General features: G+C 39.5%; 1 protein-coding gene across 1 annotated transcript in view; it reads right to left on the bottom strand.

Annotated features, from left to right (window-relative positions):
- Positions 1 to 27,914, bottom strand: part of LAPTM4B (lysosomal protein transmembrane 4 beta) — a 117,535-nt gene that overhangs the window by 54,145 nt on the left and 35,476 nt on the right. Inside the window, exons 2-5 of the mRNA XM_044668563.1 lie at positions 26,749 to 26,860; positions 7,560 to 7,633; positions 6,078 to 6,200; positions 2,912 to 3,010 (exon numbers count right to left, since the gene is read on the bottom strand). Of these exons, the coding sequence (XP_044524498.1) occupies positions 2,912 to 3,010; positions 6,078 to 6,200; positions 7,560 to 7,633; positions 26,749 to 26,860 (408 nt within the window). The remainder of the gene's footprint in view (positions 1 to 2,911; positions 3,011 to 6,077; positions 6,201 to 7,559; positions 7,634 to 26,748; positions 26,861 to 27,914) is intronic.

The following is a 27,914-nucleotide window of genomic DNA, read 5'->3' as shown; positions in this document are numbered from 1 at the left end:
CAAACTTTTTAAAGAGGGGGCCAAAGGAAAGGAAATGCTCATCTGTCAGTCTATTTCTAAGGCAATCTTTCGAAGTTTCATTGTATTGTATCATACTCATTGTATTCATCAGATTAGGAATCATGTCCTGCAGTCAGATAGAACATTTCAGGGGGGTGTCTGGCCTGTGGGCTATAGTTTGCCCATCACTGCTTCACATGATTGATTTCCAGATCCTTGAATTGAATTGGGACTCGAACTGCAGTGAAGGCTGGCTAGCTAGCTCTGTAGCCTCTTTGTAATGTCAAAGGCACTCATCTAGCATTTGTATGAGACAGGGCCCGTGTGCAGAAGGTCAAATTAACTTCTGGTCTGGGCATTGGCTACTCCATTGTCTTAGGATGTGGCTCTTTTATCTTGTCATTGATTACTCAATTACCTCAATAAAATCCAGTCTACTTGACTGTCAAGACCTGACCATCAGAGCTAGACAGCACAGGCTTGATGTTATGCTGAACAATCCTGTGTCTCTGTGTCTCTTTTCCTTCTCTATGCCTTCCCCACCTTAATCTTTAAACCCTTCAACCCATATTCCCTCGGTCCCCAGCTTCCCTTTTAGGTGGACAACCCACGCAAGAATATTTTGTAACTGCTGGACAGCTACACATACAAAATAAATACGGTAAATAAAAAATAATTTCAGGTCTGGAGGAAGGGCCATTCTCCTTACCTCTGGTATCACTCTCCTCCCTAGAAACTTCCAATAACTCCCTAATGCCTAAAGGATAAAACCCCAAAAGAATAATATTCAAAGCCTTCAACCACATTGCTCCACGCTATCAATCTAATGCCATTAGGATTCTCTTGTGTTTCTTAAAGAGATCTCCCCTACAGGAGTTCCCCACTATCCTATGGTAGCCAGTCTAGTTTACTCATTGTATCCAGAATATGCTGTGGACACTTCCACCTCTGTATCTTTAAAGAGGCCATTTCCTACTTAGAAGGCCTTTTCATCTCAATCTTCACTCCTCTGGGGTTCTCCTTTGAAATTCAATTTCAGGGCTGAGTTTTTCTTTTTATCCCCCTTAAAAAAATGCCTGGGTCTTCCTGACTCAACTAGCTTGGAAGTAAAGGAGCTACTCACTACCCAGTCCCATTCAAACTGACACTAGAGCTTTGACTCACTCTATTTCCCCAAACTAATTCACTATTCCTTGGGTCACCCCCTTAGATTTTCTCCTATATCCCCTGCCTCATCCCTTCTCAAACAGCCATTCCTTATAACAAAGAATATTTTAAAGTAAAGAAAAAAAAACAAAAAAAGAAGGGGAAAAAATATTCCCACCCCCCCAATATAAAAAACCCCTCCAAATAGGTATGATATAATTGGTTTGGATAACAATTCTATGGGGGCAGATGCTATCATCATCCCCATAATACAGATAAGGATACTTTAACCTGGGAAGATAGGGACTTGCCTAGAGTCACAGCGCTAGCAAGTGTCTAAGGCAGTGATTCCCAAAGTGGGTGTCACCGCCCCCTGGTGGGCGCTGCAGTGATCCAGGGAGGTGGTGATGGCCACAGGTGCATTTGGGGGAGGTGAATAACTGTAAGGGGGTGGTGATAGTATGTGACAGGCAGTGATAGTATGTGAAAGGGGGCAGTAGGCCAAAAAAGTTTGAGAACCACTGGTCTAAGGGATCATTGAAACGCAAGGTTTTTTTTACACTAGGTCCAGGGCTCTACAATGCAACCTAAATGCCAGGAAGCTAACTACATGGCACTGGGTTTGTAGTGAGGAAGACCTAGGCCCAAATCTAGCCCTAGATATTTACGAGCTGTGTGACCTGGTCAAGTCACTTAACTTCTGTTAACCTTAGTTTCACCATCTTTAAAATGAGGATAATAACAGCATTTCCCCCTCCTGGATTGTTGAGAGCATAAGTGAGAGAAAATCTATAAAGTGCTTAGTATAGAGCCGGCACACAGCAGGCACTTAATAAATGCTTATTTCACTGCCTTCTCCTTCTTATCTGTTCCAGGACACATACTTGGATGAATCTGTGATCTCATCAATGTGCAGTTTTTTCCCCAATGATACAGACTATAGCTCTTCTGGGCTCTCCCATTCCAGACACATGAGGAGGGATTGAAGGAGAAAGGAGAAGGGAACAAGAGAGGATAAGACAGATAGTGCCATGGAAATATCAAACATGAACTTGGAGAGACTTTGAGAGATAGTGAAGGATAGAAGGGCTTGGTGTGCTATGGTCCCTGGAGTCATGAAGAGTTGGACACAACTCAACGAGACTCGATAATAACTTTCTAGACATCTCTTTAAAACAAACAAACAAACAAACAAACAAACAAACAAACAAACAAACCCCTTTACCTTGTCTTAGAATCAATACAAGTATCAGTTCTAAGGTAAAAAAGCAGCAAGGGCTAGGAAATTGGGGTTAAGTGACTTGCCCAAGGTCACACAACTTGGAAATGTCTGAAGTCATATTTGAACTTAGGACCTCCTGTATCCAAACCTGGTTCTCTATCCACTAAGCCACTTACCTGCCCCTTCTTTTTTTTTTTTTAAGAAAAAGCAAAAAGTTGATGGTATATGGGTTTTCTAACAAGAACAGAAAGTCAAGAAAGATGCCACAGATGGAGAAGTTAATGTCCTCTGTTTTTTAAGTAAACAAATGTTAGCTGTGATTATTATTTGGAAGGAAATAAGGTCAGTGTGCACATACAAAGTGCACATACACATTTTTTCCACAAGTCAGCGAGAGTAGGAGCTTCCAGTAAACTATTACCCAATCTGCATACATTCTTGAAAGTAGACATTAATTGCTCGGAAAGGAAAGGGTAGTGATTATTAATGAGAAAACCCTTATCTAAAATATAGAGGAAAATTACACAAGATCCATATTCTTACCTTAAAAGCCAAGACAATGCTGATAAAGAGAAGAATAATAAGGACTAGACAAGTAGGATTCACCGACATGAGATCTTCCTTGTATGGAAAATGAGGAGGCTGGGGATAGAAAAAAAACACCAAGTTCATTAGCAAATCTCATTAATCATTCAAGATCTCATTCCCTGGGCAATGTTTCAGGCTTTCCTATCAGAAGACAATTAATTAAAGCTGATAGCTATTGTTTAGGACCAAGATACAATTTCAGGTCCATCTGGACCAAATAAAAATTACACTGAGAGAATGAGGAGAGGCTAGTTTCTGTATGTGTAGGGGAAAAATGAAGTAAAGTACTTGAATGACACTTTAAAAGTTGTTTTTTCATTAAACACAGAAAACAGATACTTTTTCTTCTTTTTTATTTGCCAATCAACGTCCAAGTCCCACTGTCAGTCTGGAAACGTCGTCCCTTTAGAGACTCTACAACTTTGGGAGGCCTGAACATATTAGAAGAAGAAAGGTGTATACGTGAGGTTAAGTGGAAGATAAAATATGCTCTCTCATTTTGGCTCCTGAAATCCCTGCTTCCCTTCAAAGCTCATCTCAGTTGCCATTTCCTGCATGAAGCATTTCATGTCATGGTTCCCCAAGCTAAGTGTCTCCCCTCTTCTGATTTATCTTTTTTTTTCAAAACCCTTGCCTTTCATCATCAATACTAAGTATCAGTTCCAAGGCAGAAGAGTGGTAATGGCTAGGCAACTGTGATTAAGTGACTTATCCAGGGTCACCTAGCTAAGAAATGTCTGAGATCAAATTTGAACCTAGGTCCTTCCAATTCCAAGTCTGGTTCTCTATCTATGAGCCACCTAGCTGCCCCTCCAACATATCTTATATGTCCTTTGTATATATGTCATATACACTTATATGATGTGTTATTTCCTCCGATTAAGGAAGCAAACTTCTTGAAGGCAGAGATTGCTTCATTTTTGTCTGTATAGCCACGGACCCTGGAATATCATTAAATGAATAAATATTTGTTAATTAACTGAGAGAGGAAACAGAGAGGGCAGTTAGGTGGATTAGTGGATTGAGAGCCAAGCCCAGAGATAGGAGGTCCTGGATTCAAATCTAGCCTCAGACACTTCCTAGCTGTGTGACCCTGAGCAAGTCACTTAACCCCTATTGCCTAGCCCTTTCTGCTATTCTGCCTTAGAACCCATACATAGTGTTAATTCTAAGATGGAAGATAAGGCAGTTAAAAAAAAGAACGAAAGAGGAAATGGAGAAAGGTAGTCTAATTTCTTTAATGGAAACTTTTCAGTATACTATCTACCAGTGAATGAATTGTCTTGAACTAATAGGTATTTATAATATTGTCTTGGAAATCTACCATATTGATTCTCCTTTGGACCAAAGGAAGCCCTTCTAAGAGGTCTCAGTCTGCCAAATGGTTAATAGTGAATGTAGGTCTTTTAATATTCAATTAGGAAGCAGGAATTTACCATGAAACAACTGCTCAGCGAGATCTGATTTCTCTATGTAACTATCATAAGTCAATGTCATTCAAATATGGTGAACATGCATAAAATCTTATATAATGAATGGGATGTAAAAATGAATGTAAAAATGGGATATAAAGCAAAACATAAAGTAATTTTGGACCATGAGGTGGCACAGAGGAAAGAGTACCCAGCTTGGAATCAGAAAGACTCATCTTCCTCAATTCAAATCTGGCCTCAGACACTTACTAGCTGTATGACCCTGGACAAGTCACTTAACCCTGTTTACCTCAGTTTCCTCATCTGTAAAATGAACTAGAGAAAGAAATGGCAAGCCACTCCAGTATATTTGTCAAGAAATGTCCTCCAAATGGGATCACAAAGAGTGGGGCATACCTAAACAACTGAAAAGTGATTTTAAGTGGTAAGGGTAGCCCATGAACCTGGGGGAATCAGGAAAAGCCTCATTTGGGAAATAGGATTTGACACTCAATTAAAGTAGAAAACAGATGTCCAAAGGAAACATATAATATTAATATTAATGAGGTTCTTCCATAAGTATATATAGAATGGAGATGGTCCTTAGACTCTAAGGTCCCTTCTAGCTCTAAATCTATTTGTTATGGGGCAGTTAGTGCCAGCCCTGAAGTAAGAAGGACCTGGGTTTAAATCTGATCTTGGATACTCCCTAGCTCTATGATGCTGGGCAAGTCACTTAACTCCGCACATGTAGTCCTTGCCCTTCTGTCTTAGAGTCGTTCCTAAGACAGAAAGTAAGGGTTTAAAAAAATCTTTATAATATGATCTTTATTCATAGACTCATATAATTCTGAGTGGCTGCTTTTACTAATAATAATCTTGAAATATCCTCTCCTCAAAACTCCCCCACTTTTACCCTCATGAATGGCATCCTTGACCCTGGAATCGCAAGACCTCAGTCTGAATACCAGCTTTGTTAATTATTAAACCTTAGAGACCTTAGGCAAGTCACTCTATTCTTCTGGGTCTTGATTTTCTCATCTGTCAAATAAACTAGGCAACCACAAAGGTCCCTTCCATAGACTTATGACTGGATCCTTCCATTCTGGACAAATGCATCAAAGAGAACTCTCCTCAGTGTCTACCTGACGAAGCAATGGTATACTTTCCCGGAGTAAAACAGGTGGTGATCAGCTTTCAGAATGATTTGCTGAGTACTAAACCATCACAAGCTTATTAGACTCTGGCTCTGGGGAGCTCATGTTTTCCCAGGATGGTGTCCAAGAAACTAAAAGCCCCTATTCAGCTAATTAGCCTTCAAAACTTCTAGGTGATTCAGAGCCAGCTAAGTGCACAGATAAAATCTATTTAAACTGGGGGCAGCTGGGTAGCTCAGTGGATTGAGAGCCAAGCCTAGAGATGGGAGGTCCTGGGTTCAAATCTGGCCTCAGACACTTCCCAGCTGTGTGACCCTGGGCAAGTCACTTGACCCCCATTGCCTATTCTTACCACTCTTCTGCCTTGGAGCCAATAGACAGAAGGTAAGAGTTTAAAAAAAAAATCTATATAAACTAGTTCCCCCGTAGTTTGGATAGCAGTGGGGATGTCTTATTAAGTCTCACAAAGCTTCCAACTATTCAGAACATCCCTTTAGTCAGCCATGTCACCCGAATGAGAACATGCTGAGCATGGTTCTGATGACTACTTACCAGCTGGCGTATATATTCCTGGATTGAATTTGGGTAAACAAGTACACTGATCGCCACCAGCGAGTTGAGGGCAAAATCAAAAATCTGGTAACAGAAGAACGGGATGATCCAGGCAGCGTGTTGCTTCACATAACAGAAAAGGAACAAAGTATTAAAAGAGTGTCATTACTCACCCCCCCCCACTCCAATTTTTTAAATTCTAAGCTGTTATTATTGTATCCTTTGAGAAAGTCTTTTGTTTATTGATAAACTAGCGCTGGGCAGATTTCTGACACAAACTAGCTCTGAACACATTCCAGTTCTCTGAAAGAGGATTATTCTAATTGAATGAGGCAGCTAAGTAGCAGGGGGTCCAGTGCTGGATTTAGAGTCAGGAATACCTGAATTCAAATCCTACCTCAGCTGTTATTAGTTCTGTGACCTGGCAAGTCACCTAACCCATCTGGGTCTCAATTTCCTCACTTGTAAAACGAGGGAATTGGACTCAATGACTTCTAAAATTCCTTCGATTTCTTTTTTTTTTTTTAAACCCTTACCTTCCATCTTGGAGTCAATACTGTGTATTGGCTCCAAGGTAGAAGAGTGGTAAGGGTAGGCAATGGGGGTCAAGTGACTTGCCCAGGACCACACAGCTGGGAAGTGTCTGAGGCCAGATTTGAACCTCCACTGAGCTACCCAGCTGCCCCCTTTTTTCTTTTCTTTTTTTTTGTTATCCTTCGATTTCTAAATCTATGACCATGTGACTTATCTCCAATACTCTAGATCATTGATGGGCAAACTTTTTAAAGAGGGGGCCAAAGGAAAGGAAATGCTCATCTGTCAGTCTGTTTCTAAGGCAACTCTTTCAAAGTTTCATTGTATTGTATTCTGCTCACTGTATTTGTCAAATTAGGAATAATGTCATGTGGCCCGATAGAACATTTCAGGGGGCTGCATCTGGCCCATGGGCCATGGTTTGCCCATCACTGCTCTAGATAGATGTTAAACCATCAATAATTCTTATAGAAAACAGAAAAAAAATATTTCCAAAGATTATTCTAGGGAATAATATGGGACTGGGAAAATGGAAAATACTCTGGAAAGAGGCAATATGGACTAGCTCAATAAGGACTAGTTTAGGTCCTATTGATTCTAAGACTGAAGGTAAGGGTTTAAAAAATGTAATTTTAAAACGTTTAACAAAATAAATTTTAAAAATACAATACGACAAAGATAATGTTATTTTTCTGGTTTTCTCCATTAATTTATGGGATCTGTTTAATGCCTTTGGTCTAGGAAAAAGAAAGCCAGGTGGCCTTGAAACTAGAAATACTGAGGTTCTCGTCCCACTTCTGACACACATTGCTGTGTGATCTCAGGCAAGTCACTTAATGTCTCAGCATACAGGAAATTCTAAGACTATAAATTGCAAAATCACTGCTGAAAATGGGATTTCCTCATTGGGAGACTTCAGGAAGAGAGCCAGGCCCTACACCTGTTTACCTTGTATGCACCGTAGGTTGCCATTGCACAGATCAAGATCATGAGAAGGGAGATTGCAGTCGCGATACACATATCTGCCAAACGGAAATGAATGCAAACAGTCAGTTCAATTCAATGAACATTCAACATCTATCTAATGTTTGCTGAAGGGTCAGAGTCCAACCCATTGTTTTTTTTTTGTTTGTTTCGGGTTTTAATTCAGGCATCATTTATTAAACCATTTGGACGCATGTTTAGCAAGGTGAAACACTGTCACCTTCCTCCCCGCAGACATCTTGCTTTTGGTGACTGAAAGACAAATAACCTGGCTGTGGGCCCCAAAAGATAATTAATCTCTCTCTGATACAACTAAACTTAGAAGCATAAGCTTACGAAGGGACAATGCTGAAGGGAATACTTTCTTTTCTCTGTTCTCCAACACAAACAGAGTTTAAACACAGTTTAATCAAAACCCTCAAAAAAACTGGAACACTGACTACATTTTTAAAATGAAAAAGACGGTGGATAAGAAAATCAACTAATAACAGATTCAGTTTTGAAAAGCAAACCACATTCTAGGATTGAGGTCAATTCTTCCTTTTTTATTCTTCTTCCATATATTAATCTTCCAATTATTAAGTCCACCATGTGCTAAGCCTAGGAACAAAAGATTTTTATAAAGAAAAGCTGTGTTTTGATAATAAATTCAGCTTAGTCTTTAAACCTTCTACTCTACAAAGATCCCCAACTTGAGAATATTGTTTGACCACAAAAACATTTTGTAAAATGTCTCAAGGATAAAAACGTGTCTTAAACACAAAAGGAGTCAATTATATTCATATTTTTGCTGAAATTTCTATCTATTTCCTACTATTTTCTGCAGCTCATTCTCCATAATGTTGCCTAAGTAAAATTCCTAAAGTATCAGTATGGCCACGTTACTCTCTGTTCGTGCAAAACTTCATGGACTCCCCACTGAATAAGGTGAGTTAATTTCTTGACATTAGCATTTAAGGACCTTCACATTGAGCTCAAGCCTATTTTAACAACTACATCTCATACTGCTCCCTTTCATGAATTTTATGTTCTGGCTAAATGAGAGGATACATCCTATATCCCCTCTTCTCATCCTGCTTTCTCATTTCTATATCTTTGCTCATGTCATCCCCCACATGCCTGGAATGTTCCCTCCTTAAATAAGTGTCTGTTTATATTCATTCCTCCTTTCCTTCAAGACTTAATTCAGATGCCACCTCTAGGAATAATTCCTTAACCCTCCTCAGGTGAAAATTCTCTCATCTCCTTAAATTTCCTGTACTTGTTGTTTGGTTATATCAAACTCTTTGTGACTCCATTTGGGGTTTTCTTGGCAAAGATATTGTAGCAGTTTGCCATTTCCCTTTCTTGCTTATTTGACAGACGAGGAAACTGAGGCGAAAAAGGTTAAGTGACTTGCCCAGGGTCACCCAGCTCTTAGTGTCTGGGGCCAGATTTGAACCCGTCTCCCTGACTCCAGGACCAACGCTCTATCCACTGTGCTGCCGGCTTCTGGGCTTGTTAGGGCCCTGTTGGGTGCCAGATGCTGGCTTCTGGGTTTGTTAGGGTCCAAATGCTGAAGAATAAACAGGGGCTGAGGCTAGGTGGGGGCTTTTTGCATAAGCTCTATTTATTATAACAAAGAGAAAGATTTTTACAGAGAGTAGAGTGCTAAGCATTAGTGACCTCATATTTAGGAGATGTTTCTTTCCCAGAGAATATTGTTTATGAAAAGACTTCACCCAAAACATTCTCAGATATCCCACCTGCTTCTTGCGTAAACATCTTTGCTGTGGCCTTCGGCAGATCACAGAGATGTCTCTGTGAAAATTATTTGTGGCTTCTTTGTCCCTGGGTCAGACCCCAACATTTATTCGTGGCTCTTTTCTCACTGGGTCAGACCCTAACATCTCTTTGACCTTATCACTGGGCCATCTCAGTGCCCCAAACTTCCTGTAGTACTTGTGCATTAATCCCCCTCTCACTTATTTCATAGTGTTTGTGTACTTGTCTTTTACCCACTTTAGAGTACATAATTTTGTGAGAGTTGGTCGTATGCTTCTGCGCTCGCCCAGCATGTAATGCTTTGTCCAAGCTAGAAGCTTAGTAAATGTTCATTGAATTAAGATAATATTTAAAGGGGTTGGGGAGGAGTCTGACCACTGTAGTTTTAAGTTCCATTGTGAAATATCCTATTGACATAAACATAAGACTATTATCTATCTCCTAGTTAAAGTTTAGCTGAACAGTGATAGAATCCCCAAATACAAGTGATTCCTAGAATCACTGTATGTCAAAGTTGAAAGGGACTTAGTCTTAAACGCAACTAACACTGTCATTCCCTCTATATCATACTCAACAAATGCCATTCTAGCCCCTTCAGTTTACGGCATCTAATGAATAGCACCCACTATTTGCTAAGGTAGCCCATTTGTACTTTTGGACAATTCTAATTGGGTTTTTTTAAAACTCATCCTAAAATTAGGCCTTGATTGATTTCTCTGAAAATTTCATCCCATGACCCCAGTTCTGTCCTCAATGGCCAAGAAACAAGGTTAATCCTTCCTCGGATAGTTAGGTGGTAAAATGGAGAGAGAGCCACGCCTGGAATTGGAAAGACTCCTCTTTCTGAGTTCAAATCTGGCCTCAGACTCTTACTATGTGGCTCTGAGCCACATAGCTTGCCTCAGTTTCCTCATCTGCAAAATGAACTGGAAAAGAATGGCAAACCACTCCAATATCTTTGCCAAGAAAATCCCAACTGGGGTCAGCAAGAATCAGACATGATTGAAATGACTTGAACAATCATAATCTTTTATCAATATGACAACCAACCCTTCAAGTAGGAGTGGGATAATAACAGCTATCTTCAAATAAATCTTCTCTTATACAGGCTAAAAATCTCCACTTCCTTCAACTGATGCTTCTCTGATGTGATTTCTAGTCCCCTCATCATTATGGTCAATTCTCCAGAGGTCTATCAGCTTGATAACATTCTTCCTTCCTAAAATACGAAACCCAGAGTAGAAGACAAAGTTCTAGAAATGTTCTAACTAGAGGAAAAATAACATGGAACAACAACTTCCCTTGTTTGGGACATAATGCCTCTCATTGCAGCCTAAAATTATATTAGCTTCCATTTCATGCTGCAGGCTTATGCTGAGCTTACAATCCACCAACCCTCCATTACTGTATTATTTTGATGCCTTGTCATGCCTCTCATCATGGGAAATTATTATTTTTTTTTAAAAACCCTTAACTTCTTTGTATTGGCTTCTAGGTGGAAGAGTGAGTGTAAGGGTGGGCAATAGGGGTCAGGTGACTTGCCCAGGGTCACACAGCTGGGAAGTGTCTGAGGCTGGATTTGAACCTAGGACCTCCCGTCTCTAGGCCTGACTCTCAATCCACTGAGCTACCCAGCTGCCCCTGGGAAATTATTTTTTAAGCACAAGTATATAGAACTTTAGATTTATTCCTGTTCAGTCTCATTTTGAGGGAGGCAGCATGGTGGACTGGATAAAACACTGACTTTGCAAGACACATGACCTGGGTTCAAATGGTGCCTCTGCCACACATTAGCTATATAAGCAAGAACAAGTTATTGGACCTCTCAGGGGCCCAGGAAACTCTAACACTCAGAGCTGTTGCACGAACAAGATTTTCATTGGAAACTTCCAACATCAGTGAAAGAAAAACCTCAGTAAAAACCAAAATCATCTTTAGACTCAAGGTGCTAGAGTGAATAAAGAACCAGCCTTGGTGTTTGTGGCATCCCAGGTATATTCTAATCTTGAAAGTATTATTGATGCATTAATATTGTAATGTATGTGCTCATGTACCAGACTCATGGTCATAGCATTTCTTGATCATTGTATTTAATTGGCACTCTATGAATTCTGACCACTCTCCAAACCTACAATCCAAAGGTCAAGAGAATTCCTGGGTAGGGTGTTGGCTGAGACGGGGTCCTAGCTCCTACCCTGACAGACCAGATTCCCTATCAGGTCACATGTTTGATTAACCTCCTCCTCTTTGATCTTGTGGTGGTCAATTGAGCCAAAGTCAAATCATATGCCATGTCACGTGTTCATTAGCTACCTCCCATTCCTTGATTCTCCAATAAAAGATTGGGGACACATGAAGCTCTCTCTCTTTTCCACCATCAGAGGAGCACGCATGCTGGAGTCCATGTTGTCGAACCCTTAGTCTCTGAGTCTTTCTTCCTTTATTATGTTCCCTCCCTCTCTCTCTCTCTCTATATATATCCCCTTCACCCATTTTCCCTTGGTTTCTAACTTCCCTTCTCAGGTGTCCACCCCTGAATATATTCATTTGTGGCTGCAGGCAGCCAGTGTTGGAAGGCTAAGCTTACGTCTTGCTTCCAATATACATGATCTGTGAGATCTTGTTGTCATTGTTCAGTCACTCTCCACTCTTCATGACTTTATTTCGGGTTCTGTAGGTAGAGACACTGGAGAGGTTTGCCATTTCCTTCTCTGCCTCATTTTATAGATGAAGATCTGAGGCAAGAAGAGTTAAGTGATTCTCTCAGCATCCCAAAGCTAGGAAGTGTCTGAGCCTGGATTTGAACTCAAGATGAATCTTCCTGACTCCAGCCCTGGCACTCTACTGTGCCATGTGTGATCTTGGACAAGTCATTTAAATTTTTAGGCATTGACATAATGCTCTAGGACTCTAAGTTACAGAATTGTTGCCAATTTATAGTTATAGGAGTAATTTCCTCCCTGGGAATTTCTGTATATCAAGGCAATCACAGATAAACTAAAAAAAAAAAATGCATCGTTTCCTATTTGGGTCTGTGTTAAAAGATTTCTGGTTCTTGATTCCATACATCAATATGTTAAGTCTTCTCTCCCAGTTTTAAATCATCTGAAAATTTTATAATCATGCCCCCAGTCTGTAGCCTGGGCTTCCTGGTTTGCTGCTCTATGTTCTGGCTAGTCTGTGGATCAGAATTCTCTCTAAGAGGCAGAAGGAGGACCTAGGTTTAAATCTGGCCTCAGTCACTTCCTAGCTATGTGATCTGGGACAAGTCACTTTACCCTTATTGCCTAGCTAATTACTGCTCTTCTGTCTTTGAATTGATACTAAGACAGAAGGTAAGGGCTTAAAAAAAGGATTCTCTCTTAACCATAGTTCACAATGTTTTGCTTTAAAGCAGCTAAGTAGTTTAGTGGATAAAGTGGTAGACTTGGAGTCAAGGAGATCTGAGTTCCAATACTGCCTCACAGATTTACTACCAAGTGATCCTAGGCAAGTCACTTAGACTCAAGTCTTCTCATTCTGTAAAATGGGGATCATATGAAATAATATGTGTGAAGGGTTTTGAAAGCTTTAAGTACTATATAAAAGTTAGCTATTTATCATTTTATTAGTTAGCCCAATGACATACTTCAGAAATGCACAGGGTTTGGCACATAAAAATGCTTAATAATTTTTATTAATTCCTAGTAGAAATTTTATTTAAATAGTATTTAAAGTAGTAAAAACATTTTCCTTGCACTCCCTGCCTCACAAGTACATAAATATTCAGTGGGAAAAGTTGATCTTTGTAAAGATAATATTTGGGATATCTGTATTTGGGCAAGGCCAGCAGTATGAAGGAAGAAATTCATGTGCAGAGAACACACAAGACCAAGACACATGAAATGGAGGGCCAAACTCATGATGAAAACGCTGCAAGGGGTCTTTGCCAACCCACTCTCTGCCAGGTGCTGTCCGTGTACTGCTTCTTAGTATTCTCTTCTGTTCCACTCCAGTCACTGTTTTTCATTCCAGTTGACTGTCAACTCTATCTTTAGGGTCATCTTATACTCTAAAACCACCTCCCTCCATTGAGGATGCTGAAGTTACAGCTCTTTTAGCTCTTCACTCTCCACTGGTGGGAGTCAGGTGGTGGGGAGAGGTACTATGATCAATAATCCTCTCTCTTACAGAGAAGACTACTGTTCTTCCATCTGCAAGGTTAGCTGGATGCTTCAATTTCTATGCCTCAGATATATCCTTCTTACCTCTAGTTCTATCTATAGAACCACTGGCAACTCAGCCCTCCTTCTACAAGGAAGGCAAGAGCTAGCCTCAATGAACTTTCTCAGCCAGTGTCTATGGAAAATTTTCTTCTTGGCCAGAGTATCAGCAGGGATGCATTGGGTAGAGGTCGAACTTGCCCCTCTGATCTCTTATCCTAAGTCTCCTGTTAACTGCCTATCTTCTTCATAGCTCTTCCCAGCTTTGCTGAATTCTTAATTTTTTTCAGCTTTTCCCTTGGTTCTCCATTTAGATACACTCTTCTCATAGGACCATAGGTTTACTGCTGAAAGGGACCTCAGAGGCCACCAAGTTCAACTTTCTCATCTTCTGCATGAGGTCCCATGGAAGTTAAGTGACTTGCTCGAGGTCACATAGGTTTTATGTATCTGGAAATAAAACAAGTTCAGGTCTTCTGTACAACATAAGATCTCTCCGTTCAACTTATTAATTTATAGTCAGTCACCCTGTTTTGGATTTATCACACCACTTCACAGCTAAATGGTTCTGCATCTGGAGTCAGGGCGACTTAAGTTGAAATCTAGCTTCAGACATTAGCTGTGTGACCCTAAGCAAGTCACTTTGCTGCTATCTGCCTCTGTTTCCTTATCTGTAAAATGGGGATGATAATAGTATCTTAATTGAATAAATCAAATGAGGTAATATCTTAAAGTGCCTGCCACAGAACAGGTGCCTCAAAAATGCTTGTTTCCTTCTTTTCTTTTCCTTTCTGGGTGAGATAGAGAAGTGAGTAAAGCACAGTAGACAGGCTTTTCCGATAAGAAACTCTGTCCTTTGGTGGCCTTCTGACCTGGGTCAAACGACTTCTCTATTGACTCTCTCTAAACTTCCTACTTCTTGTTCAGTAGTTTTTCAGTTCTATACAACTCTTTGTGGCCCGATTTGGGGTTCTCTTTGGCAGAGATAATGGAGTGGTTTGTCTTTTTCTTTTCTGGCTCATTTTATAGATGAGGAAATGGATGCAAACAGGATAAAGTGGCTTGTCCAGGATCACACATAGCTAGTAAGGGTCTGAGCTCAGAAAGATGAGGACCCAGGACTCTATCCACTGAACCACCCAGCTGCCCTAAACCCCCTACATATTTGTCATATTCCAAATCATTGATGAAAATGTTTGCCAGTACAAGCCAGGCACATATATCCCTTTTGCATTTTTGCTGATTCAACAAATATTTATTGCATATTTTGAAAATTCCAAAGCACAGTCTCATGAATTGTGGGGGACACAAAGATGAAAAAAGTAGGAACCCTCCAGGAAGTAGGCAAAACACACCCCTAAAGAGAGAGGATGAAAGGTGAGAGGTAATAAGGACCCTAAGAAATCAAAAGGAACACAGGAATAGAAGGAGGTAGGGAACTTCTGGCTGAGATGGTTAAAGTAGATTTGGTGAAGGAGACAGAATTAAAGCTAGGCAGGATTTTAAGAGATAGAGGGTGGGGGAAGGATTCCAAATAGAGGTAGGTCAAAGACAGAAAGAGAAACCTTGTACACAACCAAATAGTCAAAGCACCACTTTTTGTGATGCCAAAGAATTGAAAACAACGTGGAGGGCCATTGATTGGAAAATGGCTAAAATTGTGGCATATGAATATAATGGAGTGTTACTGTGCCAGGATAAAATGATGAATACAAAGAATACAAAGCAATAAACTAAGACATATGAAATGATGCAAAATGAAGTAAAGAGAACCAAGAAAACAATATGCAGGATTACCACAATGTATGGGGCAGCTAAGTGGCTCAGTAAATAGAATGCTGGGCCCAAAGCTAAGAAGACTCATCTTCTGAATTCAAATCTAGCGTACACAATTTCTAGCTGTGTGACCCTGGGCAAGTCACTTAATCCTAATTATCTCAGTTTCCTTATCTATAAAACAAGCTATAGAGGAAATGGCAAACCATTCCAAGTATCAGTATCTCTGCTAAAACAACTCCAAATGGGATCACAAAGAATTGAATATGACTGAAAATGATTGAATGACAACCACCACCACAATGTAAACATAAAGAACTAAAAAGATAGAAATGAATACTATGTAATTACAAAATGTAAATGTACCTCCCTCTTACTTTTGCAGAGGTAGGGGACTATGGATGCAGAATGATAAATAACTGTCAAAAGTTAATTTTGAGGGGGCAGCTGAGTAGCTCCGTTTATTGAGAACCAGGCCTAGAGACAGAGGTCCTAGGTTCAAATCTGGCCTCAGACACTTCCCAGCTGTGTGACCCTGGGCAAGTCACTTGACCCCCATTGCCTAGCCCTTACCACTCTTCTGCCTTAGAGTCACAGTACTGACTCCAAGACGGAGGGTAAGGGTTTAAAAAAAAAATCTTAATTTTGATGAACTAGTTTCTTATTCTCTTCTTTATTCTTTGCTACAAGAAATGGTTCTTTTGGTAGGAAAGTGAAAGGGTATGTATTTGGAGTGAAAGCTAGATAAAAAACAAAAAAATGACAATGAATTTTCTTTTTTTCATAAAAATTTTACCCGTGTTGGAGATTTCATCTTGTATACCTGATACAATGACCTCTATGTCAGAAATACAACAAAGGAGCTGGTCACTAATGGCTTACATTTGTGAACTTGAACAGTTTTTGGATTGGGAGGAAGCAACATCAGTTGAGATATTTATGGTTAAATAATGAATTACATGGTCAGTTAGCATGGAATTGGTTGCTGCACATCTGATTAAATTAACAGACAAAACTGTCCAGTTATCTGGATGAGAAGGGAAGAGAAAATTGAGCATAAAGAGGAAGTAGCTGGCAGAACAAGAAAATATTAAACCTCTACGTCTGAGGATCAGCTGCAAACCCAAATATTTTAGGCTTTGGGACCAACAGAGCCAGCACAGCCTTTGTTTTCATTGTGATACTCTCCGACATTGGTTTTGATGGTAGAGATAAGAGCGTACCTAGTCAAGGACTGTTCTTTATGGCTGTAGTAAATGGAGCCAAACAGAAATGAGGCAAATAATTATAGTGTGAGGCACCGGTGCTCCTATTTACCATTACATATGCTAACTAGCACAACCGAAACACTAACTAGATTTACACTTTGCAATGGATGGAATCAAACTTTATTAACCCAAGCATGAAAAACAAGACCCTCTAAAAATAAACCGCCATCACCCTACCATCTCAGAGATCCCATCCTCTAAGCTTCCTTCTTACCAGATAAGACCAGGCTCACTTCAGGGTGGGCTTCCACCAAAGTCTCAATCCATCACTCAACCAAAATTGCCTGAAAGTCACAGGAATTTGTTCGAGCCTCAAGTATGAATACAGATAGAAGGCAGTTCTACTTGGGAACAGGCTGAAAATAGGAGCTCAGGTGGTCTTTTTTACCCTTTTAGCTAATTATTTTTTTTTAACCCTAATATCTTTTATATATATCCTTCTATATTAATTTTATTTGTTACAGGGCTAGGCAATGGGAGTTAAGTGACTTGCCCAAGGTCACACAGCTAGTTAGCTAGTTATTTTTGATTAGTAGTTTACTTTAAAATGACTGATTAAGTTGTTTATAATACTTTCTAATTGGTGCTCTGTCTATATAAATTTGTTAGTTGTTTTAGTTAAGTGTCACAAATAAAATTTATTTATGAGCATCAGAAACTAGATCTGAAGACAGATCCTCCAACTTCAGAATCAATGCACTTTCCACTGTTCTAGTCTAGCTCTAGCTCCCTTTACCATAAAAGCAGACTTCAGGATTCAAATGAGCAAACAATCACAAATAGCCCTAAATAAAGGGCAGTTAGATAATACAGTGGAGAGAGCACTGGGCCTGAAGTGAGGAAGACCCAAATTCAAATTATGCTTTAGACACTGACTGTGGGACCCCAGGCAAGTCACAACCTCTGTCTGCTTCAGCTTCCTCATTTGTAATATGAGGATAATAATAGCACCTACTTTGAGAGTTGTCATGAAGATTGAAAATAATAATATTTATAAAGTGTCATTTAACTCCTAGCTATTGTTATTATAAACAGAAAAATGTTTTTTTTTCCTCTCAGTTTATTTAGGTCAATCATAAACTCCTCTGAAATAGCACAGATACTGCTTCCAAGCAATTATATTTTTAATCATGCTCAAGGAAGACAGGCAAGGAATTCCAAATTGAAATGAATAATACCAGCAACATTATTAATGTTTCCAGTAAAGATAAGAAGTCTGAAAACTTTGGCTAAGACATTTCTGAACCTCTTTTTTTTTTTAAACTAGAGCAGCAGAAATCCTGGACTAATGAAAGCCTTTTATTTCACTTTTAATTTTCCCTTTGCATAGCAAATTTCTCCTGTCCCCACTGCAGGGCAAATGATGTCTGACTGTTCCCTAAAATTAAATCCCTTACTTCAACCTGCAGTACCAGTTTCAAATGCACCTCCTAAAATCACATCACAGCCCACAGAAGGCTTAGCTCCTTGACAGTCAGTCCATCATCAAAATATATTAATTGCCCACTACGGGCTGAGAAAATCTGAATGTCTTTTGTTTGATGGCATCGGTTTCTCCAAACTTTCCATTCTCTTTCTTCCTAGGTATCCTGTGAAAAGTTGGCAAAATGGACAGCCTGCCACCCACGCCTTCCTTGTCTGAGCTATAAACTTGAAAGTTTCTCCTGTCCAGACTCCTAAGTCATTTTAATCTCTCTTTTCTGGATGCTCTCCAACTTTGGAGTACACGTCTGTCATTGTGTTTGCTTGGGAAAGATCAGTCTTCTAGTTACAATTTCACCAGTGCTGTATGGGGAGGGTTTTCTATGCCACACTGATCAGTCTCAAGCTACATCTGGTTACTCATTAGATCCCACATCTTCCTCCTATAAAAATAAAGTTGCTACTGAGGACTCTCTGTTCCTAGGTGGGAGGAGGTAAGTACCTGGAAGGCTCTGTTGTTCCACCAACTTTCCATATCCCCAGAATGATCTGAGGTCTATACGTCTTGGCCTGGGCTCATGCCCGATGTATTAGTGGAACTGCCGTTCTTGTCTCTTGCAACATTCTGTCCCCCCCCCAAGATTCTTCCCTTTGCCCCCCATCCTTACACTGACCATACTGGTTGCATGGTTATTTAACTTCTTAAAGCTCTAAGCAATGATCGTGCACTATAAATTGCCAACTGGATGCTGACCAGTGAAGGTGGAAGGAAGAAGGGATTTTCCTCCAGTGAAATTTAAGCTCCATTGCTTCTCCCGGCCCCTAAAAAGGGAATATTGGTGATTGAGGAGTTTTCAAGGACACTAAATCCTAACTCTCATTACTTCACTCCCAAGATACTATAATACCCTACTAACTGGTCTTTCTGCCTACAGTCTCATCCCCCTGCCCAGATCTACATTTTTTGCTTTGTATATATACAACATAGATTTTTCCAGGAAGGAAAAGGCCCAGGAAAGCAATGTTTTATACCCACAGAAGACACAATAGCTCATTGCACCTTTTGTCTTTTCTGCTGCACTCTCATTCACTTTTACCTGTGACTAGACATCCCCATCAGGATCAAGGCCACCTCAAAATGTGCAAAATATAAATTATAGCTTTGTATTCTAATAATAATAGCTAGCATCTACATATTACTCTAAGATTTACAAAGCGATTTAAATATGTCATCACATTTGATCCTCATAATAGACCTAGAAGGAAGGTGCTAACTATGATTCCCATTTTATAGATGAGGAAACTGAGGTTAAGATTGACTTGTCCAGAGTCATCTCACAGCTAAATAAATGTCTGGGGAGGATTTGAAACCAGGTCTCTTTTCAGATTCCGAGGCCAGCACTCTAATCCACTATGCCACTTAGCTGACTACAAATGAAGGTCAAGGTCTATAATAAATAATAAGTTAATTGTGCATGTTGATATAAATACAATTTATATAATACTCTATAAATATGTAACAATCTACCTATCACAGGAGAACACAACATATGAGAATTTATTTTATTTTTATTTTTTAAACTCTTTTTTTTTAACCCTTACTTTCCATCTTAAGAGTCAATATACTGTATTGGTTCCATAGCAGAAGAGCAATAAGGGCTAGGTGATGGGCTTAAGAGACTTGCCCAGGGTTACACACTTACTTTGATAATCTTCCCCTTAAGATTATGATGGGCTGGGGGCAGCTAGGTGGCTCAGTGGATTGAGGGCCAGGCCTAGAGACAGGAGGTCCTGAGTTTGAATTTGGTCTCAGATACTTCCTAGTTGTGTGACCCTGGGCAAGTCACTTAACCCCCATTGCCTAGCCCTTACTGCTCTTATGCCTCGGGACCAATACACAGTGTTGATTCTAAGACAGAAGGTAAGGGTTTAAAAAAAAAGATTATGATGGGCCAAACATATTTACTAATACTGTTTGTATTCCTTTAGTCAGAACTCAATCTATGATCTAGAACTCACAGCCAAACCAATAGGAATTAATTATCCAACTAAAACTCCATGAGTTCACATATCAAATCCCTTAATTAAATCCAGATGTAGCACCACATGCACTGTGATCACTGCTTTTGTAACATGAATTAAAGAAGACCTGAAGTATGCCTGGCAAATCCACTCTATATAAATCACAGCTCTTTCTTCATCTGGGGATCAGCTACCTCACAAGTAGGGATTCTCTTAACATTTGCCTTTTTTTCTTTTTTCAGCTTTTATTGATATCTTTTGCTTGGGTGCCACTGTCTTTTCTTAATACACTCCTCCAGCCCTCACAAGATCCATCTCTTATAATCTTCTACAATGGAATAAAAGAGAGACAGACAGACACAGTGAGAAACAAGAGAGCGAGAGAGAGAGAGACAGAGAGAGAGAGAGAGAGAGAGAGAGAGAGAGAGAGAGAGAGAATGAGAGAGAGAGAGAGAGAGAATGAGAGAGAATGAGAGAAAGTCAGTTCAGTAAAATAACCAGAATATCAGTGAAGTCTGTCATGTTATGTAGAGATGGAAAGCATGAAACAGTCAGTATCTGATGCGATTCTCCTCTGTGGTCTTTCAGCTCTACAAAGAAGGAAAGGAGGATCAGCATCCTCATCTCTCTTGTTCTATCCTTATAATTCTATAGCATTTGACTATTTAATTTTTGTTGCTGTTCTTGCCATTGACATTGTCATACTTCATTGGGTGAATTGTTTTGTTTTCCAGGTTCCAGGTACTTACCCTTGTTTCAATTCAGGCAAGTTTTCCTATGCTTCCCACGATTCTTCATACTCAGTATTTTTTTTAACCCTTACCTTCCGTCTTGGAGTCAATACTGTTTATTGGCTCCAAGGCAGAAGACTAGTAAGGGCTAGGCAATGGGGGGTCAAGTGACTTGCCCAGGGTCACACAGCTGGGAAGTATCTGAGGCCAGATTTGAACCTAGGACCTCCCGTCTCTAGGCCTGGCTCTCTATCCACTGAGCTACCCAGCTGCCCCCTATACTCAGTATTTCTTGCAGAATAGTAACATTCACTTAAATCCATGTACCACAATTCATTTAATACTTTTCCAATTGATAGGCATTTTTCTTATTTCTGATTTGGTCTTTCATGTGATTATTATTTATTTGATTTTATTGATATTATATTGATTTATTTGATAGCTACTGCGAGTAATAATATTTACCAGGGTAAACACACCGACCCACAAACCAACGTCTAATTTTCTGGTAACCCTTACTATAGTCCATATTAAACCCCGCATTTCTGAAACTGAGTTTTTTGTTGTTCAGCCATTCGGTTGTGTCTGACTCTTCATGGCCTCATGGACCATAGCAAGTGAAGACTTTCCATCCTCCACTATCTCTCAAAGCTTGTCCGAGTTCAAATTTGTTTCCATGACACTATACATCTCAACCTCTGCTGTCCCTTTTTCCTTTCTCCTTCAATTTTTCTTAATATCAGAGTATTTTCCAGGGAATCCTGTCTTCTCATTATGTGGCCAAAGTATTTAAGCTTCAGCTTCAGTGTTTGACCTTCCAGTGAATAGTCCCAACTTTTACCATGCCAAACACACTTCTCTATTGGTCCCTGTTGTAAGGGCACACTCATACAAGACCAAAACCTCCCAATAAATCCATAAATACACTGATAGGAAAAATAGTGTGTGATCTGCATCCATGTGACTCCAACATTTCTTTCTCTGGAAGTGGGTAGCATTCCCTGTCATAAGTCTTTCAGGATTGTCCCAGATCATTGCATGGCTGAGAGCAGCCGTGTTTTCATAGCTGATCATTATACGATATTGCTCTTACTTTGTACAACATTCTCCCAGTTCTGCTTATTTTGCTCTGCTTCAGTTCATGCAGATCATTCTAGCTTTTTCCAAAATCATCTTGCTCATCATTTCTTATAACAGTAGTCTGAGTTTAAAAACAAAACAAAACAAAACAACTTACCTTCTGGCTTGGAATCAATACTAAGGATCAGTTCCAAGGCAGAAGAATTGTAAAAACTGAGTTGAGGTTAAGTGACTTGCCCAGCTAGGAAGTATCTAAGGCCAAATTTGAACCCAGGACCTCTCACATCCAGAACTGACTGCTTCAAATTGTCTGAACTTACTGGATTGTAATTACACTCCAAATCGAAGGCTCTGGTGAGATATGCCATGAATAACCCTTAAATTACTATCTAGATGTCAATGATTATTTCAGGTAATTTGTAATTTTGCTCACAACTAGAGTCAAATATGATATGACAATTATGATAGCCGACTGCTTCAGTTCCTGAAGACTAATTAAAGTAGGCCAAATCAAAAGATTAGAAAAATTCAAGAGGCAAAACGGTAATAAAAAGAGGGGTCACTCCAAATGGACAAATATTTTCCTTTGGTCGGCCTCAAGGGGGGCCACAAGCCCGACAATTCAATCCTTCAGCGCACACGAAAAAGAATATAAACCTCAAATGCACTTGAATTAATGGCCAGCGCATTACAAAACAGAGTAACTATTTTAAAGTTTTAAGTACTGGCAGGCTTTTGAAGTCAGCTAAATAAAGCCTACATTGTCAGACAATCATCACCAGGGTTAATCTCTGAGAATTAGGACACAGTATTCCATTTTAATGCCAGTTTCAGCTAAAGTCCCATCTGTCTATTATAACTCTTCGTTCCCTAAACCTAATTATGTAAAGAGATAAAGGAGAAAATGTTGTCATCTTATCAAATTGCGTTTAATGAAGAGAAGGGAATAAGTATTCATTATGTGTCTACTGTGTGCCAGGTGTTTTGCAAATATCTCATATAATCCCTTTAACAGCTGAAGTGGGATACTTCACAGAGCAGTCCAGATACCCAGAAGTTCAATTTAATGGAACCAATATTTATTTATTAATCTATTGATTAATAAATGCGTCTACTGGCCAGGGCAGGCTTTCCTAGTGAAAGCTGCCCCGAACTGAAGTTACAGACAGTTTTTATAGGGTTACACAAATGCAAGATGTAAAGCAAGCTTATACAGTGTGGAAAATTATATATTGCTTTAAATCGTACCATGAGTGAGATATAGCCTTAGTGACCGGGGCAGAGTGACCAGGGCAAGCAAGCCTTATTGTACAGAAGCCAGATGTGCCATTAGCAGGGGTGGACAGGGCATTCCGTTGTACATCTTATCCTATACTGGATTTATCTCTTCCTTAAGGGGTCATCCTCTGGGGTACACTGACCATATGTTGCTTCTGCCTTTCCCCTGGGAAAGCACATTCCTGACGTCTGCTTTCTACAGGGAAAAGCAGGCTTATTGATTAATACCTTAACCAGTGGATCAGGGACTTAGTTTTATTTCACTTCACACCCCTGGGAGAGAGGTGCTATTGTTAAGCCCATTTTACAACTGAGGAACCTGAGACAGACAGACATTAGCTGACTTGTCCAGGGTCACACAATCAGTAAGTGTCTGGGGCCAGACTAGAGCTCAGATCTTCCCGACACCAGGCACGGCGGTTTATCTGGCTGCCAGGAATAAAAAAAATCACCTCCCAAAATGATCATTTTAACATATGCATCTTTAAAAGTAAGGGAGGTAGGGGCAGCTGGGTAGCTCAGTGGATTGAGAGCCAGGTCTAGAGACAGGAGGTCCTGGGTTTAAATCTGGCCTCAGACACTTCCCAGCTGTGTGACCCTGGGCAAGTCACTTGACCCCCATTGCCTACCCTTACCACTCTTCTGCCTTGGAGCCAATACACAGTACTGACTCCAAGATGGAAGGTAAGGGTTTAAAAAAATTTTTTTTAATAAAAAAAATAATAAAAGTAAGGAAGGTAGAATAATTACTACTACCTTTGTGGCAATCTTTTTAAAGCTAACTTTGTGTGGGGCTTTTTAAAGCTAACATTAAGTTTTTTTTAAATCTTTTTTTTTAAACCTTTACCTTCTATCTTGGAATCCAAACTTATTATCAGTTCCAAGGCAATGGGAGTTAAGTGACTGACCCAGGGTCTACGAAATGTCTGAGGCCAGATTTGAACCTCCCATCTCCAGGCCTGGCTCACTATCCACAGAGTCACCTAGCTGCACCCAAAATCTTTTTTTTTTTTAATAAGCCTCATTACTATGACAGGTAGTATGACAGGGATTCACTATCCCTCTCAGAAGAAGTAAATAATGTGACAGATGCCCTAAGTATTATACATCTGCCAAAATACAAGAATTAGTGATGGCACAGTATAAGAGATAAAGTGCTGAGTTTGGATCTAATAAAACTAGGCTCATGTCTCGATCTTGGGGATCCCAGAATAGGGACCGAAGGGATAGGATCGCTCGAGGGGAGGAGGAGTGACTCTCACACTGGTGGGCTTATAACAAGCTTCATCCCACCACATTCCTCCCTCAGGTTTCTGCTGTTCCAGCCTCTCAGCCAGAAACAATGTGCATATTTATCTCCTCTCTACCAAGGTAGCTCATTAAGGGAAGCAAATGGTCAACAAACATAGTTTTGACTGGAGCCTGACCTCCGGAGCCAGGGATGAGATTTCTCTCTGCTTTCCATATCTTTCTCAAGGTTACGTCGCCCTTTTCTCTGCACCTGTGTCCTCTCTGTGAACTTACAGGATAGAGGAGGGAGAGTTTGGGGGGGATTTAACCCCTACATCCCCGCAGTCACCCCACAGGCTCAAATCTCACTTTTGGTGTTGATTAGCTGTGTAATCCCGGGGAAGCCACTTCACCTCTTCCTTCATGGATCATATTCCCTAGGACTACATTCTTCCTCAGTGGGAGGCATTTACACAGCACAAATCCATCCATCTTGTAAAATACAAGCTGAAGGTTAACAATCATAACACTCCCCTCACTTTATTTTTTTTAAGTCTTAATATTTTATTTTTTTAGAAAAATTTTCCATGGTTACATGATTCCTGTTTTCACTTTCCCCTTTACCCCTCTTTACACCACCCCCATATCCAATGTGCATTTCCACTGGTTTTAACCCCTCACTTTATACAGACTATGATTCAAGACCTGATAAGCACTTCCAGGCTGATAAGTTTGAAAGGATGAGGTCAAAGGGTACTCCTATTTTCTGGATAAAGGTTATGAAACAATAAAGCTTTAAGATTATGATAACTAATGTCCATTATTTTGGAAATAAAAGTCTAGGCTTGTTTGTTTTTAATGCAATTGAAATACTCATCCACAGATGAATCATTTTCATGGATTACCTGAAACAACATTTTAATCTTGGCCTGACAACCCTAACCAGCCTACATCATCCTGGTTATCTTACCTGTCAATCCAACCCATGTCTGCTGAGAGTAGAAACTAATTTAATATCAGCCAAAGCATCATAAAAGTAGATAGCCCCCAAAAAAAGAACAGGAAACTTGTCCAGGCAAACAGGCAACAAAATGAGCAGCCAATTAAAATATACTCTGAAGCCAAATAGAAATGAATTTGGATTCCCTGCTCTTTGGGATTATGTATTCAATATTAAGAGTTAGAAAGCCATTATAATTCCAAAGGTCTAGAGCACCAGAAAGGTGTAAGCGGCCTTTAGTTCCATGATGCTTCTTTCCATCCCTCACCAACCAAAACCTTGCATGTTTCTGTAGACCAAATTGGGTCTTACCTTCCTGGAGATAATAACAAAGTCGTTTCTAGAAAGGGGAGTAGTTAATATATTGTCTTCCATGGGGGGAGAGGGAAAGAACACGAAACATGTAACTATGGGAAAATATTCAAAATAAAAAATTTTTAAAGGAAAAAAATATATTTTTAATATATATTATTTATTATTATATTATATATTATTATATATTAGTATTATATATTATATATGTATTATATTATTATATATTATGCTATCATATATATACATATGTGTGTGTATATATATATATATATATATATACACACACATATATATATATATAGCCTTCCAGAGAAGTGCCAAGGGCAGCTAGGTGACAAAGCAGACAGAGTACCCTTCCTGAAGTCAGAAAGATTCCTCTTCTCGAGTTCAAGTCTGGCCTCAGACACTTACTAGTTTTTTGACCGTGGATAAGTCACTTAACCCAGTTTGCCTCAGTTTCCTTGTCTATCAAATGAGCTAGAGAAAGAAATGGCAAACCCCTACAGTATATTTGCCAAGAAGATTCCAAATAGAACCACAAAGAATCAGACATGACTAAACAAGAAAAGAAGTGCCTAAATAGAGAAACCCAGTGGGCTTCAAGACAAGTGGGACTGATGTTCTCAGAACTTAAAATGGGAAGGGGTTCTCTTGAGAGAAGATGCATTTTGTATATTTCTTTATGACAGAAATATTTGTTAATTAGCAGACTGCCAAGCATACAGTATGTAATAAATATTTTATCTGTATATTTGATTCAATTTCACAGTGAAAAGAAAGAAAAAACTTACTCAAATTAAGAACAGGGGCAAGGCAGAAGACAGTGAATCAACCTAAGTACAAATGTTATCTTCATATAAACATGGAATAGGTGAAGGTTTGTGCAAAATCACTAGGATTCTTCTAAATAGAACATTAAGCAACAAATATATATATTTTTAATTTGTTCAGTTCAGGCACAGCATATTTAATTAACAGCTGGAAATCTGCCCTGCATCTCAACTCACTAGGAAGTACTTTAAAAAAATACCACAAATCTCCACAATGGTTATTAAATGTACTTACTGGCATCATCCATGAATTCAAAGTCACCCCCCAGTTCAGAACTGGATAAGTGATACTGATCTGGATCCGCCATGGCACTCAATAGGATCAGAAGTACCACTGCATTGATGATCTACAGTAGGAAAGGAAAGAGAAAGAGAAAACATTAGTTTTGAAAAACACGCTAAGAACAAGCTGACAGTAAATAGTTATAATAACAATAGCCAACACTTATATTGTATTTTAAGGCTTTACAAATACTATCTTAAATGATCCTCACAATAACCCTTGGTCTAGAGGCAGGGGGTCCTAGGTTCAAATCTGGCCTCAGACACTCCCTAATTGTGTGCCACTGGGCAAGTCACTTAACCCCCACTACCCAGCCCTTAATACTCCCCACCCCCATCTCCCTGGAAGTATTACTCAGTATTGATTCTAAAAGGCAAGAGTTTATTAAAAAAAAAAACTTCCAATAATTCTTGGAGATATGTGCTATTATCTTCCCCATTTTACAGATAAGGAAACTGAGGCTGAAAGAGGTTAAATAACTTGCCCAGTCACATAGCTTATAAATAAGGTCTCCCTAAGTCCAGTTCTCTGTCCCCTGTGCTACCTGATAGTCAATTTTCTGACTTCAGAAATAAGTTCACTTACTCACCCCTATGAGATGGGAGAGAGAATAAATCAACCCTAAGGTCAAAGGCCAGTCAATCAAGCACACCCACCACCTAATATTTCTATAGTAAGTTCTTATCCTAGTTATAATCCTGAGGATATAAATCACAGGAATTAACTCATTAAATATAGAAATTAAGAAACAACCACCAGTCATAAATCAACTTTTCAGTAAAAATAAGTGATACAACTAGGAGAAGATAAAAGAAAAAATTATGACATGATGACTTGAAGAGCCAAGATATCCATGGTTGTCAATAAAGACGTCTTCATCAGACTTATTTATTAGGTTCTTCTCTGTATAAAGCTGATGGTCTAGGGCAGTGTTGGTAAACCTTTTAGAGATCACGTGCCCAAACTGCACTTTCTTTTTTTTAAATTTTTATTTAGAATATTTTCTCATGGTTAAATGATTCATGTTCTTTCCCTCGCCCCCAAATCACCCCCCACAATAGCAGACACACAATTCTGCTAGGTTTTACATGTATCATTGATCAAGATCTATTTCCATA

The sequence above is a fragment of the Gracilinanus agilis genome, chromosome 1 (genome assembly GCF_016433145.1).
Source record: "Gracilinanus agilis isolate LMUSP501 chromosome 1, AgileGrace, whole genome shotgun sequence".
Taxonomy (NCBI): Eukaryota; Metazoa; Chordata; class Mammalia; order Didelphimorphia; family Didelphidae; genus Gracilinanus; species Gracilinanus agilis.
This window is presented reverse-complemented; position numbering and strand designations above follow the sequence as displayed.